The 18,468-nt window shown below is 39.0% G+C and overlaps 1 protein-coding gene across 1 annotated transcript; it reads left to right on the top strand.

The window, feature by feature from the left end:
- Positions 1-2,676: 2,676 nt before the first annotated feature.
- On the top strand, positions 2,677-3,603 carry OR2T6 (olfactory receptor family 2 subfamily T member 6). The gene has a single exon (XM_015451497.3). The coding sequence runs from the start codon at positions 2,677-2,679 to the stop codon at positions 3,601-3,603; it is 927 nt and encodes a 308-aa protein (XP_015306983.2).
- Positions 3,604-18,468: the final 14,865 nt, after the last annotated feature.

Genomic DNA, 18,468 nt, shown 5'->3' with positions numbered 1-18,468 from the left:
GTTCACAGGTGACACGTGCTTTTCGGAGTATGTCCCCTAGTGTTCACAGGCGACACGTGCTTTTTGGAGTATGTCCCCTAGTGTTCACAGGCGACACGTGGTTTTCGGGGTATGTCCCCTAGTGTTCACAGGCGACACGTGCTTTTTAGAGTGTGTCCCCTAGTGTTCACAGGCGACATGTACTTTTCGGGGTATGTCCCCTAGTGTCACAGGTGACACGTGCTTTTTAGAGTGTGTCCCCTAGTGTTCACAGGCGACATGTACTTTTCGGGGTATGTCCCCTAGTGTTCACAGGCGACATGTGCTTTTCAGAGTGTGTCCCCTAGTGTTCACAGGCGACATGTGCTTTTTAGAGTGTGTCCCCTAGTGTTCACAGGCGACATGTACTTTTCGGGGTATGTCCCCTAGTGTTCACAGGCGACATGTGCTTTTCAGAGTGTGTCCCCTAGTGTTCACAGGCGACATGTACTTTTCGGACTATGTCCCCTAGTGTTCACAGGCGACACATGCTTTTCGGAGTATGTCCCCTAGTGTTCACAGGCGACATGTACTTTTCAGGGTATGTCCCCTAGTGTTCACAGGCGACATGTACTTTTCGGACTATGTCCCCTAGTGTTCACAGGTGACATGTGCTTTCGGAGTATGTCCCCTAGTGTTCACAGGCGACATGTGCTTTTCGGAGTATGTCCCCTAGTGTTTACAGGCGACACATGTTTTTCAGAGTGTGTCCCCTAGTGTTCAACAGGTGACACGTGTTTTTTATAGTGTGTCTCCTATTGTTTGTGCCTATGATATACACACTGTAGCTATGAAATGCAATATTGCCTTCGGCAAGAAATTGTGTCCTCAGTATCAGCATTATCTGACAAGCGCAACAGCTGATCATAGATTAGCATTTGAATTTACTCAGCTGTGGTCCTTTGCATATGTTACATGATGTTTGATCATCACAACATCCCTTAAGTTTCCTGTGATATCCTGATTATAGACCAGGAAACGGGCTCTAAGATTTTAAGTAACATGCATTAGGGCACATTGCAAATAATGAAGCCAGGACCCCAAGCAAGCATTCTCAGTGCAAGTATTTCAGAATCGAGCAACTCCCTACTCCACGACGGTGTCCTAGAAACTGGCTGCCACCTCTGTGCACTACGGCTGCGTCATCTGCCTCTGTCTCGTATAACACCCGAGTGCACACAGAAGTGCTCAAGAATTCAAAAACCAAGTCAGATTTTAAAGAGTGTTAAAATGATGAGGAAACTTTTAAAAGATGTTCTTATATTCATTGTATATTCAAGATGTGACTGCACCACCATAGCTCTCTAAGATTGTGTATGGTTTCCTGCCTCTGGCCTACAAGATCTTTTATGCATTTCACTCAGTCACCATCTCCAAGGCTTACAACTGACTGACCAAATCAGGAAGCTTTTGAGTGAAATGAGGGGGATATTAGGACAGAAAGCACAACCTGGTCTATCCCAGTCTAAACCAGATGAGTTTCCCCTCTTGTGACGCCTTCAAGACCCACAAAAATACAACGCTAAGCAAAAACAAACAAAAAAAAGTGGCTTGAATGTACCAAAGAGACAAAAAGAATAAAACAAAAAGATCATAATGAACATGTTAAAGAACTGTTATATGTTACAAACTGCAACTCAATTCTACTGATAATACTTAGAAAATATTTCTGTCCTCTTTACCTCGGCCTGCATACCTTGAAGAACTGATCCCTAATATCTCACTGTCTTCATCACTGGCAATTCTCTTCCTGAACTGACTTTTGTTTCCTGACTATCCCAAACTACTTTTTGCTTTAGGGACATCACATTTGCTGTTTATTTTGTAGGAACACCCTAGCCCTAAATCTTCACATGAATTTTCTTTCATCTTTCATTGTCTCTGTTGAAGTTTTCTGCAAAGCACTTATTTGCATTACCTGGAACCATGGTTCCCACTTGTGATTTACTGTGCCTATTTCATAGCTAGAATGTAAGTCACATGATTCATATCCTTTTTATTTACTACAGTATCCTCAGAGCATAGAACCCTGCACAGGACTCTCTCCATAAAGATTTGGTGTGCAAATGAATGAGAAATTGACAAATGATGAAGGAACACATAAGAATGGCCAATGATCAGGTAGATAATGTAATCATATTTATTACAGTTCAACTTAGTTTTCAGCTGTGTCTACAATTTATGGTTATTTCTGGATGAGACTAATAGGTTTTTAAATTATCACAGAAATTCCCAATTTGATCCAATGGCCTATTGAATTATTTTCTTGGGTTGTTTGAATAGATTGGATCAATTGTCTTGCAGTTGTATCCACATTTTAAATAAATGGAGCCAACTCCAAATGAAGGATCCTTTCTGGGGCCCAAATTTTCTTCAATCATAATGAAACTCCCTTAAGCCAAATATCAATTGGCAAACATTCATTCATCTTCATCCCATGGGATCCTAATGTAGAAATTATTCTTCATCAAAAAGAAATAGCCAAGAAAAAAGAAGCTACAAATCTACCACACCAAAAAAAAAAAGTTTTATATTAGCTACATAAAAAATCTTCATCTAATAATGTTTACACAGACATATTTAAGTGATTGATTTTATCTTTTGTCATTTTCGTTGACCCTGCTTCTCTTCTTATGCCTCCAGGTCAAACTCACTACCATGAATGAAAACAATGAAACCTTGTCCAGTGGCTTTACCCTCATGGGGCTCTTCACTCACGATAAAGGCTCAGGATTCTTTTTCGGTGTCATTTGTGCCATCTTCTTCATGGCCGTGATAGCTAATGGGGTCATGGTCTTCCTGATTAACATAGACCCTCATCTCCACACCCCCATGTACTTCCTCCTTAGCCACCTCTCCCTCATTGACACATTATACATCTCCACCATTGTGCCCAAGATGCTGGTAGATTATCTTGTGGGCCAAGGGACCATCTCTTTCATCGCCTGCACTGCTCAGTGCTTTCTCTACATGGGCTTTATGGGGGCTGAATTCTTCCTGCTGGGGCTCATGGCCTATGACCGCTACGTGGCCGTCTGCAACCCACTGCACTATCCTGTCCTCATCAGCCAGCGGGTCTGCTGCATGATCCTGGCCAGCTCTTGGTTCGGCGGGGCTTTGGACAGTTTTCTCCTCACCCCCATCACCATGAGTCTCCCGTTCTGTGCCTCTCACCAAATCAATCACTTTTTCTGTGAGGCACCCACCATGCTGAGGCTGGCCTGTGGGGACAAAACCGCCTATGAAACAGTGATGTACGTGTGCTGTGTTGCAATGCTGCTGATCCCCTTCTCAGTGGTGACTGCATCCTACACCAGGATTCTCATCACAGTGCACCAGATGACATCGGCTGAAGGGAGGAAGAAGGCCTTTGCCACCTGCTCCTCACACATGGCTGTGGTGACATTATTCTACGGGGCTGCCTTGTATACGTATATGCTTCCCCAATCCTACCACACCCCAATCAAAGATAAGCTCTTCTCTGCCTTTTACACCATCCTCACCCCCTTATTAAACCCTCTCATCTACAGTCTGAGGAACAGGGATGTGATGGGTTCCTTGAAGAGAGTTGTGGCAAGAGGTTAAGGGACCTGTGGTGTGAGGAGGAAAGAATTCTGATCGTCTAAAACCTCCACATCCTGTTCAGGCATATATGGGCCTGCATCAAGGATACCATGGATAATGCTGACAGGAACTGACAATACCAGCTGTGCTAAAGGGTGTATCCAACAGTACTTCCATCCAAAATGTGAAGATGCTATAACAGTCACACACAAATAATGCCAGAGTTCTAGAAACACCACTCGTGTTTATTCTTTTGTTTCTACCGATTCCAAGTCTTCTCTCATATCAGTTCTCCGATTGCAGTTCGTGTATATGAATGCCCCCAAATGTTGAGTTAACATGACATATTCTGCCCATCTTCAATGGCTCCATAAGAACTGGTGATTTTGACTATATTGTTTAAACAATCCGTTGGCTTATCAAAGATGTAGGGATGTCAAGGTTCGAAAGACATATGAAAGAGACTAAACTGTCATAAAACTGTAAAAGAAAAATCTACATACTTACACCAAGATTTAGAAAATCCAAATATCTCTTCTTTGAGTAACAACTGAAAACACTCCTCCTTTATCTACATTTGGAACTAAAAAAAATGAATCTTGTGTTTTGTAGAAATGCCAAGACTAAACCTTTATGAGGGAGGGAGTCTGTGATGTTATTTTTTTAATATGGCAACTAACTGTTACATTGGAAGACACAGCAAAAGGTACTTGAGAAAAAAAAGTCCTATTAACTAGCGGTTTCTGTAATCACTTTTCAGCTTCTTTAATTCACTAGCATTTTTAGACTCTGGGGATCCCTGTGTAGATGTTAGTGTTGTTGGCGCTGTTTCTATCAACTTTTCTCTTTTAAAAAAGTAGTGGACAGCATATTTTTCCTTCTCTGTAGCACTGGCTTTTGCATTGGATAACATTGCAAAGTGGGAAGGAAATACCCAGCTCTTCAACTGAAAATTAGAACTGGAAACCCCTTGTAAATGACTTAGTGTCATGAGTGATGCAAGGTTAGAAATAACCAGGACCACAAATGCTCGTGTCTTTCACAATGTCAGGATTTTCTTGATGCTATTTCAATCACAAAAGCCAGCATGAGCTACATGGAGTTCCCAAGAGGGCAACTCCCCTTAGTACTTCTCATTCACTTGGTAGTCAGAGCCGCGGGCACAGACTGAAGCCACTCCACAAGTCAGTCAATATTGCACATCATATATAATGAGTCCTCTGGTGAGAACTGATCCTATTTCGACCTGCTAAAGACCTGCTCTCTGACAGTTACAGAGTCCTCCCCTGAGAACTGATCATGGAAGAGTGTGCTTGTTTGAGTCCTTATTTGGTTGGATACAGTCTTTCTTTTTTAATTTGTTTGGTAGACAACACATCTTATCCTTGTTGGAAAAGTGCTCTATGAAATATAAAATAGAGTCTTTTTCTAAGATGGAGTTGGCTATGTCAAGGGTGTTCTATACATGTAGTATGATTTCATTTAAGTGGCTAAGAACTGGAGAGAAAATGTTTGGCCTAAATTGTAGACACAGTGGTAAAACCAGGACCACACCCCAAACCCCTCAGGCCACCTCTACCAGCTGCTGTGCCAGGCTTTGTACTGTCATTGGTTTAACAAAATCCAAGCTGGGTTCAGGGATGTTCTGCAGGCACTGGAGATGGTGGGTGAAGGAAACGTCTCACCTTCTTTTGTACTGAAAAAAGTTGCTGGGTATTTGACGAAATAGCCAAATAGAACAGCTGAGCTAGGCGTTGGGCTAAGCACTTAATCAAGAAAATAGACCTGGTCTTGCCGACTGAGCAGGGTTTTCAGTTGAAATCCAGGAATAGCTTTTCCGAGGCTCTTCAGCTGGAGGCTCGACATCTCCTCAATCTTGTCAGACTGTCTTGGAGAACACTATGTGCCAGATAGTATGAGGGAGCATTTCCAACCAAGAAGATGTTGAGGTACAAAACCCACAAGTCAGAGAGAAGCAGGGGGCTGGCCCATAAGAACTGGTCATCAGTTTCAGCTCCACATAAACACCATGGGAATTTCTGCCAATCATTCAATGCTTCTGAGGACCAACTTTCCTTTTTATAAAATTTGATTTAATACTTACATTTTTTCTTGTAAGATTTTAAAATCAAGTAAAATGATGAATGCAATAAAACCTTATAAATGCTAGTCATTATTTCAGCTATTCTTTGAAAAGGTAATTGACTTTTGTATTGTTTTTACAATTTCTTTCATTTCTATCACCGTTACACACAAAAAAACACTCTATTGTACAGCCACTTTGCAATACAGTTTGACAGTTTCTTATAATATTGACAATAATCTTACCATATGATCTGGCAATTGGGTTTCTCGGTATTAACTCTGCTGATTTGGACACTTATGTTCATAGTAGATTTTTTATACATTCCAAAACATAGAGTTAATCAGAATGTCCTTCAGAAGTTAAAAGGATAAAGTGTGGCACATTCATACAGTGGAATATTATTTAGTGATAAAAAATAAATGATTTATCAAGCCATTGGAAGACATGGAGGAAACAAATGCATATTGTGAAGTGAAAGAAGCTAATCTGAAGAGGCTACATACTGTGTGAATCCAGCTGCATGACATCTTGGAAAAAACAAAACTGTGGAAACAGGAAAAAGATAAGTGTTGCAAGGGGTCAGGGGGAGGGATGGATGGATAGACAGAGCACAGAGGACGTTTAGAGTAGTGAAACTATTCTATATGACACAGTAATTAATGTTACATAATATTATGTCACACGGTACTATGCATTTGTGAAAAAAACATACAACTCTGGAACAGAAAGACTGATCCTTATGTAAAATATGAACTGTTAATAATAATGTATCAAAATTGATTCATCCATTGTAACAAACGTACTACACTAATGCCAGATGTTAACAATAGGGAAGGAGAGGGGATAAAAACTCTCTGAACTATCAGTTCAATTTTTTGGTAAACCTCACTGTTCTAAAATTTAAAATTTCATTTCAAAAGTTTTCTAACAATTACGTAACTCTCTGACACTATATTTCTTGACTGGATTTCAGTCAATAAATCATTAGGGGTTCCCATCAAAGAATTGTGGTGTTTGTAGAAGTTAGGATGGGGGTTGGGGATGAAATAATGAAAGTTTATTAATCTAATTGGTCTTGTTTTGGGAGTTTTGTTATATGTTGTTTTGAAGACATGGGAGCAGTGAGGCTAATATTTCCTAGAAAGTTAGAAGAACATGGGCCAAATATTAATTAGTTTTATGCTTGGGGCATATGGTAGGAGCCCCTCATTCCAAGTTAGCATTCCTTCCCCGTTCTGCATATATAAGAAAACACTGGAAATGCATCATCTGTATATGGAAGAGGGGGGAAATGTCTATATTACCTCACACTAGAAAACCAAAACCTATTAAAAGAGGGATGCTGCTGCAGGAGAAGGCCTTTTTAGAGTGAGTGAATTTTTTTAATAAAGAATTTGATTAAGTTAAAAAACTCAAACTAAGAAGCCTAGAAGGAAGCCTACAAAACCCCATTCTGAACATTGGCTGTGGGAAATAATTTCTGACTAAATCCTCCAAGGCAATTGCAACCAAAACAAAAATTGACAAGAGGAACCTAATTAAACTAAAGAGCTTTTGCACAGCAAAAGAAACTATCAACTGGGTAAGCAAACAACCTATAGAAAGGGATAAAATAGATTTTCTAGTTTATTTGCATGGAGGTGTTTATAGTATTCTCTGATGGTAGTCTGTACTTCCTGAGATCAGTGGTGATATCCCCCTCTATCATATTTTACTGTGTCTATTTGATTCTTCTCCCTTTTCTTCTTTATTAGTCTGCCTCGCATTCTATCTATTTTGTTTATCTTTTCAAAAAACCAGCTTCTGGATTCATTGAATTTTTGAAGCGTTTTTTGATGTCTCTATCTCCTTCAATTCTGCTCTGATCTTAGTTATTTCTTGTTTTTTGCTAGCTTTTGAATTTGTTTGCTCCTGCAGGGTGTCAATTTTACATCTTTCCTGCTTTATCCTGTGGGCATTTAGTGCTATAAATTTACTTCTAAACACTGCTTTAGCTGTGACCCAGAGATTCTGGTATATTGTGTCTTTGTTCTCATTGGTTTCAAATAATTTACTTATTTCTGTCTTAATTTCATTATTTATCCAGTGGTCATTCAGGCACAGATTGTTCAGTTTCCATGTAGCTGTGCAGTTTTTAGTGAGTTTCTTGATCCTGAGTTCTAATTTGATTGCCCTGTGGTCTGAGAGACTGTTACGATTTTCGTTCTTTTGCATTTGCTGAGGAGTGTTTTACTTCCAATTATGTGGTTAATTTTAGAATAAGCATTATGTGGTGCTGAGAAGAATGTATATTTTGTTGATTTGGGTTGCAGATTTCTGTAAATATCTATTGGGTCCATTTGGTCCAGAGCTAAGTTCAAGTCCTGAATATCCTTGTTAATTTTCTCTCATTGATCTGTCTAATATTGACAGTGGGGTGTTAAAGTCTCCCACTATTATTGTGTAAGAGTCTAAGTCTCTTTGTAGGTCTCTAAGAACTTGCTTTATGAATTGGAATGCTCCTGTATTGGGTGCATATATATTTAGGATAGTTAGCTCTGCTTATTGCATTGATACCTTTACCATTGTGTAATGCCCGTCTTTGTCTTTTTTGATCTTTGTTGGTTTGAAATCTATTTTATCAGAGACTAGGATTGTAACCCCTGCATTTTTTTTTTTTTTTTTTTGCTTTCCACTTGCTTGGTAAATCTTCCTCCATCCCTTTATTTTGAGTATACGTGTGTCTTTGCATGTGAGATGGGTCTCCTGAATATAGCACACTGATGGGTCTTGACTCTTTATCCAATTTGCCAGTCTGTGCCTTTTAATTGGGGGCATTTAGCCCATTTACATTTAAGGTTAATATTGTTATGTGTGAATTTGATCCTGTCATTATGATGCTAGCTGGTTATTTTGCCCATTAGTTGATGCCATTTCTTCATAGTGTCAATGGCCTTTACATTTGGTTTGTTTTGGCAGTGGCTGGTACCGGTTTTTCCTTTTCATATTTAGTGCTTCCTTCAGGAGCTCTTGTAAGGCAGGCCTGGTGGTGACAAAATCTCTCAGCATTTGCTTGTCTGTAAAAGATTTTATTTCTCCTTCACATATGAAGCTTAGTTTGGCTGGATATGAAATTCTGGGTTGAATTATTTTTTCTTTAAGAATGTTGAATATTGGCCCCCACTCTCTTCTGGCTTGTAGGGTTTCTGCAGAGAGATCCACTCCCAGTCTGATGGACTTCCCTTTGTGAGTAACCCAATCTTTCTCTCCAGCTGCCCTTAACATTTTTTCCTTCATTTCAACCATAGAGAATCTGACAATTATGTGTCTTGGGGTTGCTCAATTATCTAATCTTTGACAAACCTGACAAAAACAAACAACGGAGAAAGGATTTCCTATTCAATAAATGGTGTTAGGAAAACTGGATAGCCTTATGAAGAAAATTGAAACTGGATCCCTTCCTTACACCTTATACAAAAATTAACTCAAAATGAATTACAATTTAAATTTAAGATCTAAAACCATAAAAACCCTAGAAGAAAACCTAGGCAATACCATTTAGGACATAGGCATGGGCAAACACTTCATGACTGAACCACCAAAACCAATTGCAACAAAAGCCAAAATTGACAAATGGGATCTAATTAAATTAAAGAGCTTCTGCACAGCAAAATAAACTATCCTCAGAGTGAACAGGCAACCGATAAAATGGGAGAAAATTTTTGCAATCTATCCATCTGACAAAGGGCTAATATCCAGAATCTACAAGGAACTTAAACAAATTTACAAGAGAAAAACAAACAACTCCATCAGAAAGTGAGTGAACGATATGAACAGACACTTTTCAAAAGAAGACATTTATATGGCCAACAAACATATAATAAAATGCTCATCATCACTGGCCATCAGAAAAATGCAAATCAAAACCACTATGAGATACCATCTCACACCAGTTAGAATGGTAATCATCAAAAAGTCAGGAAACAACAGATGCTGGAGAGGATGTGGAGAAATAGGAAGACCTTTACAGTGTTGGGGGGAATGTAAATTAGTTCAGCCAATGTAGAAAACAGTTTGTAGGTTTTTCAAAGAACTTAAAACAGAGCTACCATTTGACCCAGTAATCCCATTACTGGGTATATACCCAAAGGAAAGTAGATCATTATACCAAAAAGACACATGCACTCATATGTTAAACACCATGCTATTCACAATAGCAAGATATGGAATCAACCTAGTTGTCCATCAATGGTAGACTGGATAAAGAAAATGTGGCAAACACAAAAAAGAAAATGTGGCACATATACACCATGAAATACTATGAAGTCATTAAAAAAGTATGAAATCCTGTCCCTTGCAGCAATATGGATAGAGCCAGAGGCCATAATCTTAAGTGAATTAACACAGGAACAGAAAGCCAAATACAGGATGTTCTTACTCATCAATGGGAGCTAAACATTGAACACCTGGCCACAAAGATGGCAACTATTAGATCCCAGAGGCAGGAAGAAGGGAGGGGGGTAGGTGTTGAAAAACTATTGGGTACTATGCTCAATACTTGGGTGATGGGATCATTTATAATCCAAACCTCAGCATCACACAATATAGTCAGGCACATGTATGCCATGAATTTCAAATAAAGTGGAATGAATAAATAAAATATTTTTTTAAAAAGAAGTTAAATAAATGAATAGTAAAAATAAAAGTTGGCCGGGTGCAGTGGTGCACGCCTGTAATTCCCGCACTTTTGGGAGGCCAAGGCCTATGGATCGCCCGAGGTCAGGAGCTTGAAACCAGCCTATCCAACATGGTGAAACCCCATCACTACTAAAAATACAAAATTAGCTGGGTTTGGTGGCACATGTCTGTAGTCCCAGCTACTCAGGAGGCTGAGACAGGAGAATCACTTGAACCAGGGAGGTAGAGGCTGCAGTGAGCCAAGATCCTATCACTGCACCCCAGACTGGACAAGACAGAGCTAGACTCTTGTCTCAAAAAAAAAAAAAAAAAATTGAAGTTAAAAAAAGTAATCAACCTTTCTAGGATCCCTGGCTCGGGATCCACTAGTCTAAGTCAACTGGGCTCCTGAGTGGGTTGGGGACTTGGAGAACTTTTGTGTCCAGCTAGAGGATTGTAAACGCACCAATCAGCACCCTGTCAAAACGGACCAATCAGCTCTCTGTAAAATGGACCAATCAGCAGGATGTGGGTGGGGCCAGACAAGGGAATAAAAGCAGGCTGCGCTCGCCACAGCGGCAACCCACGTGGTCCCAGTATGGAAGCTTCTCCTTTCGCGTTTGCAGTGAATCTTGCTGCTGCTCACTTTGGATCCACACTACCTTTAAGAGCTGAGCACTCACCGTGAAGGTGTGCGGCTTCGCTCCTGAAGCCGGTGAGACCGTGAACCCACCGAGGGGACTAAACAACTCCAGACGTGCCCCGGCCTGAGAGCTGTAGCACTGGCCCTGAAGGTCTGCGCTTCACTGCGAAGCCAGCGAGACCGCGAACCCCTGCGGGGAAAGAACTGCTCCAGATGCACCGTCTTTAGGAACTGTAGCACCGCCAGGGTCCGCTGCTTCTTTCTTGAAGTCAGCGAGACCAAGAACCCGCCAACTGCAGACACAATAATATTTTTGAGGTGCAACTTAATGAAATCAAAACTTGAAAAATATCCACACAAATGAATTAAATAATGTTGACTGAGGAAAAGTTAATAAGGAAACCATCCAAAATCTATACTCAAATTAGATGTAAGGATTTAATCAGCACATTATTTTTAGTCCCCCCAAAAATTAAAACTCTATGCATGTTATAAAAATGGAGCATTAATTAAATAATATTGAACATGTCCATAAAGTATAATACTTTGGGGTTATTGCATGCTGCATTTGGGAGAATATTTCACATCAGGGAGACTTTTTATGGTGTATTTTGTGAATAATGCAAATTGTGAAATTACATGTAAACCCACAGACATCACACACATGTTGTGTAAATGTCATATATATTTATAGTGTTTAAGTTTCTGCATGTCTCTGTTGGTTCTCTACCTCTTGTTTAGTTACATAAAGCTCTTGTAGTTTACTGGTACATAACACCTACGAACATAAATACAAACCAACACATACAGCATAAGTGCAATTTTGTAAGGATGATCATCTATATGGTATATTTTCGATAACCCTCTCTGGTATTATGTTTTTCCCGATGTGTATACATTGCCTTCATGCTCAAATAAAATAATAATTATTAAGCTACCAATAAGCATAACAGATGTTTTGTTACTGAAATATAATAGAAATAAAGCTACTTTTAATCTTTTTAATGGCTTTCCACATTTGTTGCCACATTTCTCTGTGAGGAAGAGCTGCTGGCAGAACTTTCTGATGAAACACTCAGGAAATCAGTTTTACACTTTGAAGCACAGGAGTAGAAACACGTTCTCAAAGCCCTTGTCACTTAAATGTTCACTCTTTTCCACCCCATCTATACACTTCTCATTAGCTGTAATAAGTCTGTCTCATTAAAGTCTCCTGAGATCCAAAAGGAAGGAACTTGCTCTTTCCCAGAGCACTTCATTCCATGTCCCCTCAAAGAAAACTATTTAAACTCATACCTCTTCTCAATCTGGGCGCTCCCTCGTGGCGCCAGGGATCTCAGAAGCAGAGCACCCAGAATAATTCGGCATTCTTTACTGGTCTGCTGCTTTCTTCCTGCATGTTCAGTTTTTCAGATCTGTTATCCCTCTTTAGTTGCTAAATATTTCCCTGTAAAAATAAGAAACAGACAGTATTACATGTTTCTAGAAGGTTGGAGAATTTATGCAATTTGTCCTGGCAACGCAAATTGTTTCAAGGATTTCTAAGGTGGCATTTATTTGTTTGGCTTAGTAATACTTCCTTCTGCAGAGTTATATTACAAAAATAGCCCCTAATAAACCTGTTGCATGTCTCTCGTTGTCCTAACTCCATCATCAGTTGCTAAGGATACCTTCAGTCATGCCAAGTTCATAAATCCAGATTAGAAATCTACGCATACTGGATCTTCAGGGCTAACATGCTGACAGCACTTTGGCATCCCGATGGCCTCGGTGTTGAAGGTTTTCCTGTTGTGGATACCAATGCCTGTGAATTGCTTTGTGTGTTTTCTTCTCGGTATAAGCGAGATGAGAATTTAAGTCTACTAAATCTGATCATTTTTCCTTCTAGCAAAATATCACCTTCAACCCTCTAAAAAGTCTTAGTTCTTCATCGCTTGTTTAGTTACATAAAGTTCTTGTAGTTTACCACTAAGTTTTTGATTTACTAAATTATACATAACCTTCTGGCTTTCCTGAGAGATTCAGCTCTCTGTGAGTGACAGATAATCGTCTTTTGATGGAATACAGTTTGGGATAAAATTAGATATTTGGACAATTTTTATGAAAATTATGTATATTCTGTTCCTTGATTCCTACTCAGTGATGTGTGTGACGTGCTGTTTTGAGTGGGTGGCATTCAGATTGCATGGATGAGAGGAGATATGAGAAATGTGAGATCATATAGAACACATGAATAGGTTACTTTATGAAGCTCTTTGAAAATTAAATAATTGGATTTAATAGTTAAGGTTTTTTCTAAATGATGCAAAATCCTTGAGTAAAATTAGGCAATTAATATGGATCATCTAGGAGTTTCTACTCTACTTATACTCACTCTTTGTTTGTTCCACTTTTCCTATTCCCTTAATGAAAATCCAGGTCTTTTGGAATTATGCAGGAATTTCACAGGTGACAAACCAAATGCTGATGAGCACCTAGACTGACTCCTCCTCATAGTAGAATTTTAAATACTTGGTACATATGCAAATGATTGGGTTTCCAGAACATTTCATTGTGGTCTGACTGAATTTACGTTCTTTATATGACATAAACAAGATTTACGTAAACTGAATCTAAGAAAGTTGAGGCAGAGTTGTCTGCAACTCCTGGGCTGGAAATCTCAGGTACACATATAATGAGGAATGACTGTCCCATTCCCTCCATGCCAAATGCAAGTGCATTGAGAAGAAGATTGCCTGTTTGATTTTCTGTGGGAATTACATGGAGTGAGTATTGTAGTATTGTAAATCTCAGGTGTAAGGATGCTATTGAGTGTAACAGTCCAAAGAATCTTTTCTTAAATGGTTGCTGCTTGTTTTTTAAAAGATAATTTAAGCAAACCTTAGTCTTATGAATTAGATAGGATAAGGACAATACTGTTTGAAAGGCACGAAGCCCTAAAGGAAACACCTGTACTTACTCTTAGTTTCTAAAGTATAGATTATGAACCAGGCTTCCTGGATCTCTGAGTGGTGCATTGTCTTTGTCATGCCTTCCTTTTACAGATGAGAACACTGATGACTGGAGAGTTGAAGGTGCTTGCATGAAAGACACAGAGCTGACGTAAGGCAGACTCCTACAGGCATTCAAATTTCAAGCATAGACTCGTTGCCTGATTGTCAAACGTGCAAGCATTTTAAAAATCCTTTCTTCCACAATGATTTCAGTGCAGACACCTGGATTTCTCAGGTCCACTTTGCCAGTGATTCACAAGCAATTTTTTAGTGTCCACCACACCAAGGCATAAAATAAACTCTCATCAGGAATAACAGGTCTCTCTAGTTGAGGGTTTCTAGTGTGTAGTCTCTCTCCAGGTCTTGTCAGGAGGTGTGTGTGAGTTGAGGAATGTGGTTCTTATTCTAAAATTGTCAGAGTACATTAGTGCTTTATTGTCTAATAATTGTATGATTATTCTTTCAATATGAGTTCATTCTTAATGATTCCAACTTTTTGAGATACTAAACAGAATTTAGGAACACAGAGAAAAATTAGGAACATATATTTTTGTATTTAGTCTCAAAATTGCACAATGCTGTATTGACCTGTCTTGAGAACTTCTCATGTGAAAAGATAACTGTAAGTTTGAATGTGTATATAATGAGTCAAAGTGTCTGGGATAACAACAGAAAAGTAATGTTGCCAGTGTATTCTGTACAGGAAAAACTGCACCTAGAGTAATCTGTTAAAATTGAGGTATTATATTCTAAAATAGACCTTGCAAAAGCTATCCCAGGTAAATACCTGGAAGTGGAGCACTTTGGAAAATTCTTACATGAATGCATAAAATAACTGGAGAAGTGTGACTGGTACAGAGAAGGAGGAAAGACAAGCTTGTAGTCATATCCACATTATGAAACGTTGAATGTTGCCAAGAGAGAAAACTGGTTCCAAGCAGGTTCAGAGGGCAAGGAAGGAAGCCGCATGAAGCAGCTTTAATCGAAGCTGTGGCAGAGCTTCCTGACAACAGGAGGCTGCGTTGAAGGAGCCTGGAGCAAGCTCTTTTCTTTGGCAAAATCTTCACCAGTGGTCACATGGAAGCAGGCAAAGGCTGCAGCTTACAACTTAGGGATTACCTCGTCCCTCGATTTAAAGGATGGGCTGGGTGATCATCACAGTCCTGGGCAAGCGTTGTGTCCTACGTTCCAATTGTACTGATGTGGGAGGAAAATATTTGCGACCATCCCTACTCAACCAACATGTACCCCTTATAAAATAGTAGAGAATATTTACAAATGTCAGGATAACATAAATGTGTTGATTTATCCCTTGGTGTATGGTATTATGCAATAAAAAATAGTGGGCCGGGCGCGGTGGCTCACGCCTGTAATCCCAGCACTTTGGGAGGCCGAGACGGGCGGATCACGAGGTCGGGAGATCGAGACCATCCTGGCTAACACGGTGAAACCCCGTCTCTACTAAAAATACAAAAAACTAGCCGGGCGCGGTGGCGGCTCCTGTAGTCCCAGCAACTCGGGAGGCTGAGGCAGGAGAATGGCGTGAACCCGGGAGGCGGAGCTTGCAGTGAGCCGAGATCCGGCCACTGCACTCCAGCCTGGGTGACAGAGCGAGACTCCGTCTCAAAAAAAAAAAAAAAAAAAAAAAAAAAAAAAATAGTGTAAGTAAGCCTAAAATAAAATTTTATCCAATAAAATGATGTCTATTTTATCCATTAACATTTTTTTCTAATTTTCTCAAAATTTACAGGCCAAGCATACTCCTGCTCTTCAAAAGAGTTTAGATTTTCTGCAAGCTTAATTGCAATGCACACCTTTTTCTGAGAATTTCTACTAAGTAACATTTCTTTCAAGTCAAAGGACATCTGGGGGAAAAGACAGACTTGAACTGCTGATGTAACTTCACTGGGAGCGCCTGGGTTTACAGACCTTTTCTGAAGATCAGGAGGTATTTGCAATTTAAATTCATAGATTTTAGTTGAATATGTATATTGCTTAAATGAGAGATTGAGAATTCGCACCCATTTACCAATAATTTTGAAATAATTTGCAGATATCTTACGTTATACTTTGTATTGTATAAAATATCTTTACCTGTAACTATAAATTTCTTATTTGATTCTTAAAGTAACCCTGAATGTTTCATTATCTCAATTAATATAAGCAGATACCGAGGCTCAGGGTGTTTAGGAAGAGAATCCAAGGTCACAGAATTAATTAATGTCCTGACCAGAGGAAGAACTCAATTCATTTAATTCTAAATTTTGTTTTACAGTATGTTGCCTTCATCATTTCAGAAACAAATGCCTATATAAAGTCACAGAATCATTCCAAACATTTTCTGATTATTTTTACGTGTACTAAACCATAGCAAAGCTGTGTGATCTACGCCCAGGAGAAATTCAACAAGTATAGTTACTGTGCTCACTCTAGTGAGAGAGCAGATAATAAATTTAACAAAACATTTACTTAAAATCATAATGTACTTTGAGGAGGGCTTGTTCTCTGATAAATTAGACCTTTTGTTGGCAGACGGGAAAAGTAAGGCCAGTTAGCTACAAAATGGAGTTGACTTTAGAATTTCCCTTTGTATTGCTAGGTCTACAGGGCTAGCTGGCCATAGAAAAAGCTAGAACCACCGAAGAACTACATACATACATATTTAAATCTATAGGAGGAGATTATGAATATATATACATATATATAGGATAAAAGATAATCCTTTATGTTCTTGAAGTTTGTTGTGGATTTTATTGTAACCTGAAATTGTGTAAAACAGTCACTCAGTTTTTCTTAATTACCAGAACTATGGAAAAATTCCAATTTCCAAAAACAATCGGTGAGTTATAGCTCAATATGTATGTCCCTGTGCTGTTACATATATGTGTGTGTATAAAATGGGAGTGAGCGTGAACAGAGAGCAGAGACCACTATTACATATACGTGTGTGTAACATGGGAGTGAGCGTGAACAGAGACCACTATTACATATACATGTGTGTGTGTAACATGGGAGTAAGCGTGAACAGAGAGCAGAGACCACTATTACATATACGTGTGTGTAACATGGGAGTGAGCGTGAACAGAGCAGAGACCACTATTACATATACGTGTGTGTGTAACATGGGAGTAAGCGTGAACAGAGAGCAGAGACCACTATTACATATACGTGTGTGTGTGTGTAAAATGGGAGTAAGCGTCCAGACACTCCTCGCACGAACAGACCCCGTGACCACAACACATCACCCTCGATGCTGTCGCTGGTGAACGGGGCTTTTACAGCTCCTCACTTCTTAGTTCTATCGTGAATATCAGGGAGTCAATAGAAACAAAGCACTTCTTAGCCTGACACTTGGCAAAAGTAAACTCCACGATGTCATCATCATTATTCTCAATAGTAACTTTGTTTTATGGGCAATGGACTCAAACGCTAATATTTTTAGAATATTTAGAGGAGCATTAGACTAGTTTGATCAGTTTTACTCCCAAATATGTTGGTAAAATGTCTGTCTTGGAACACGTTTAGCCTTAAAATACGTGAAAAATTATCCTTTACTTTCATGAAGTTTGTTGTGGACATTTGTTTCTTTATTGTAACCTGAAATTACATAATACACACTCAGTTTTTCTCAATTATCAAGAACTATGAAAAATTATAATTTCTAAAAATAACCAGTGAGTTATAGCTCAAGGTTTATGTCCCTGTGGTATTTCCGCTGAATATTAATTGCCAATACTAGTTTCTAATGGTCATGCTAATCACAATCCTAATGTTAATTCCTCATCATCTTAAAATTGAAAATAAATAAAATTCAGTAACACTGAATGCCTCTTGTATTGAGAATAATTCTTATGTCTAAATTTGCAAGAGTAGTTTCCACTGAGTTTCTGTTGCCCTTTTTATTTCATCCCTTATAATTTGTCTGGGACATGGATAGACTAACACCAAGTATACTCTCCTGACATAGACAGTGACTTGTGATCCAAACGGCAGATAACCCATACTTGTAGCTAAATGGAAGACATGAGCTACTCACAGCCAGCAAAAATGTTTTTAAAATGGTGGTGATGCCGACCACACAAAGACGCATTAAATAATAATACAAATTTAAATGCATCTAAGGTAACATAAACATACATACACACACACACACACACACACACACACACACACACACACCCCAGACCATGGTATGTTTAACTGCTGTGTAGCATGGTATGCACCCTTAGGCATTGTAATGTATATCATTGTAATACAGTATCATCTGCTGACATCATCTTCTCCAATGTATTTAAGCACTTATTGATTAATAATGACCAATTTTATTTAAAAACCTTCTGGAATTGATTAAATGCTAGGTATCAGTCCCAGTGTGCCAAGAATACTATGTTTTAAATGTTTTCTTCCCAGTTTTAAAAGTTTGCTACCTAATAATTAATTCGAGTGTTGTTATTTTACTGCCCTGGGAATGCTGTCATCTTATTCAGAATATATTACCTTATATCAGC

Source organism: Macaca fascicularis, chromosome 1 (assembly GCF_037993035.2).
Source record: "Macaca fascicularis isolate 582-1 chromosome 1, T2T-MFA8v1.1".
Taxonomy (NCBI): domain Eukaryota; kingdom Metazoa; phylum Chordata; class Mammalia; order Primates; family Cercopithecidae; genus Macaca; species Macaca fascicularis.
This window is presented reverse-complemented; position numbering and strand designations above follow the sequence as displayed.

Excerpts from the sequence above, each read along its gene's own strand:
- OR2T6 (XM_015451497.3), top strand. The coding sequence starts at position 2,677 with ATGAATGAAAACAATGAAACCTTGTCCAGTGGCTTTACCCTCATGGGG.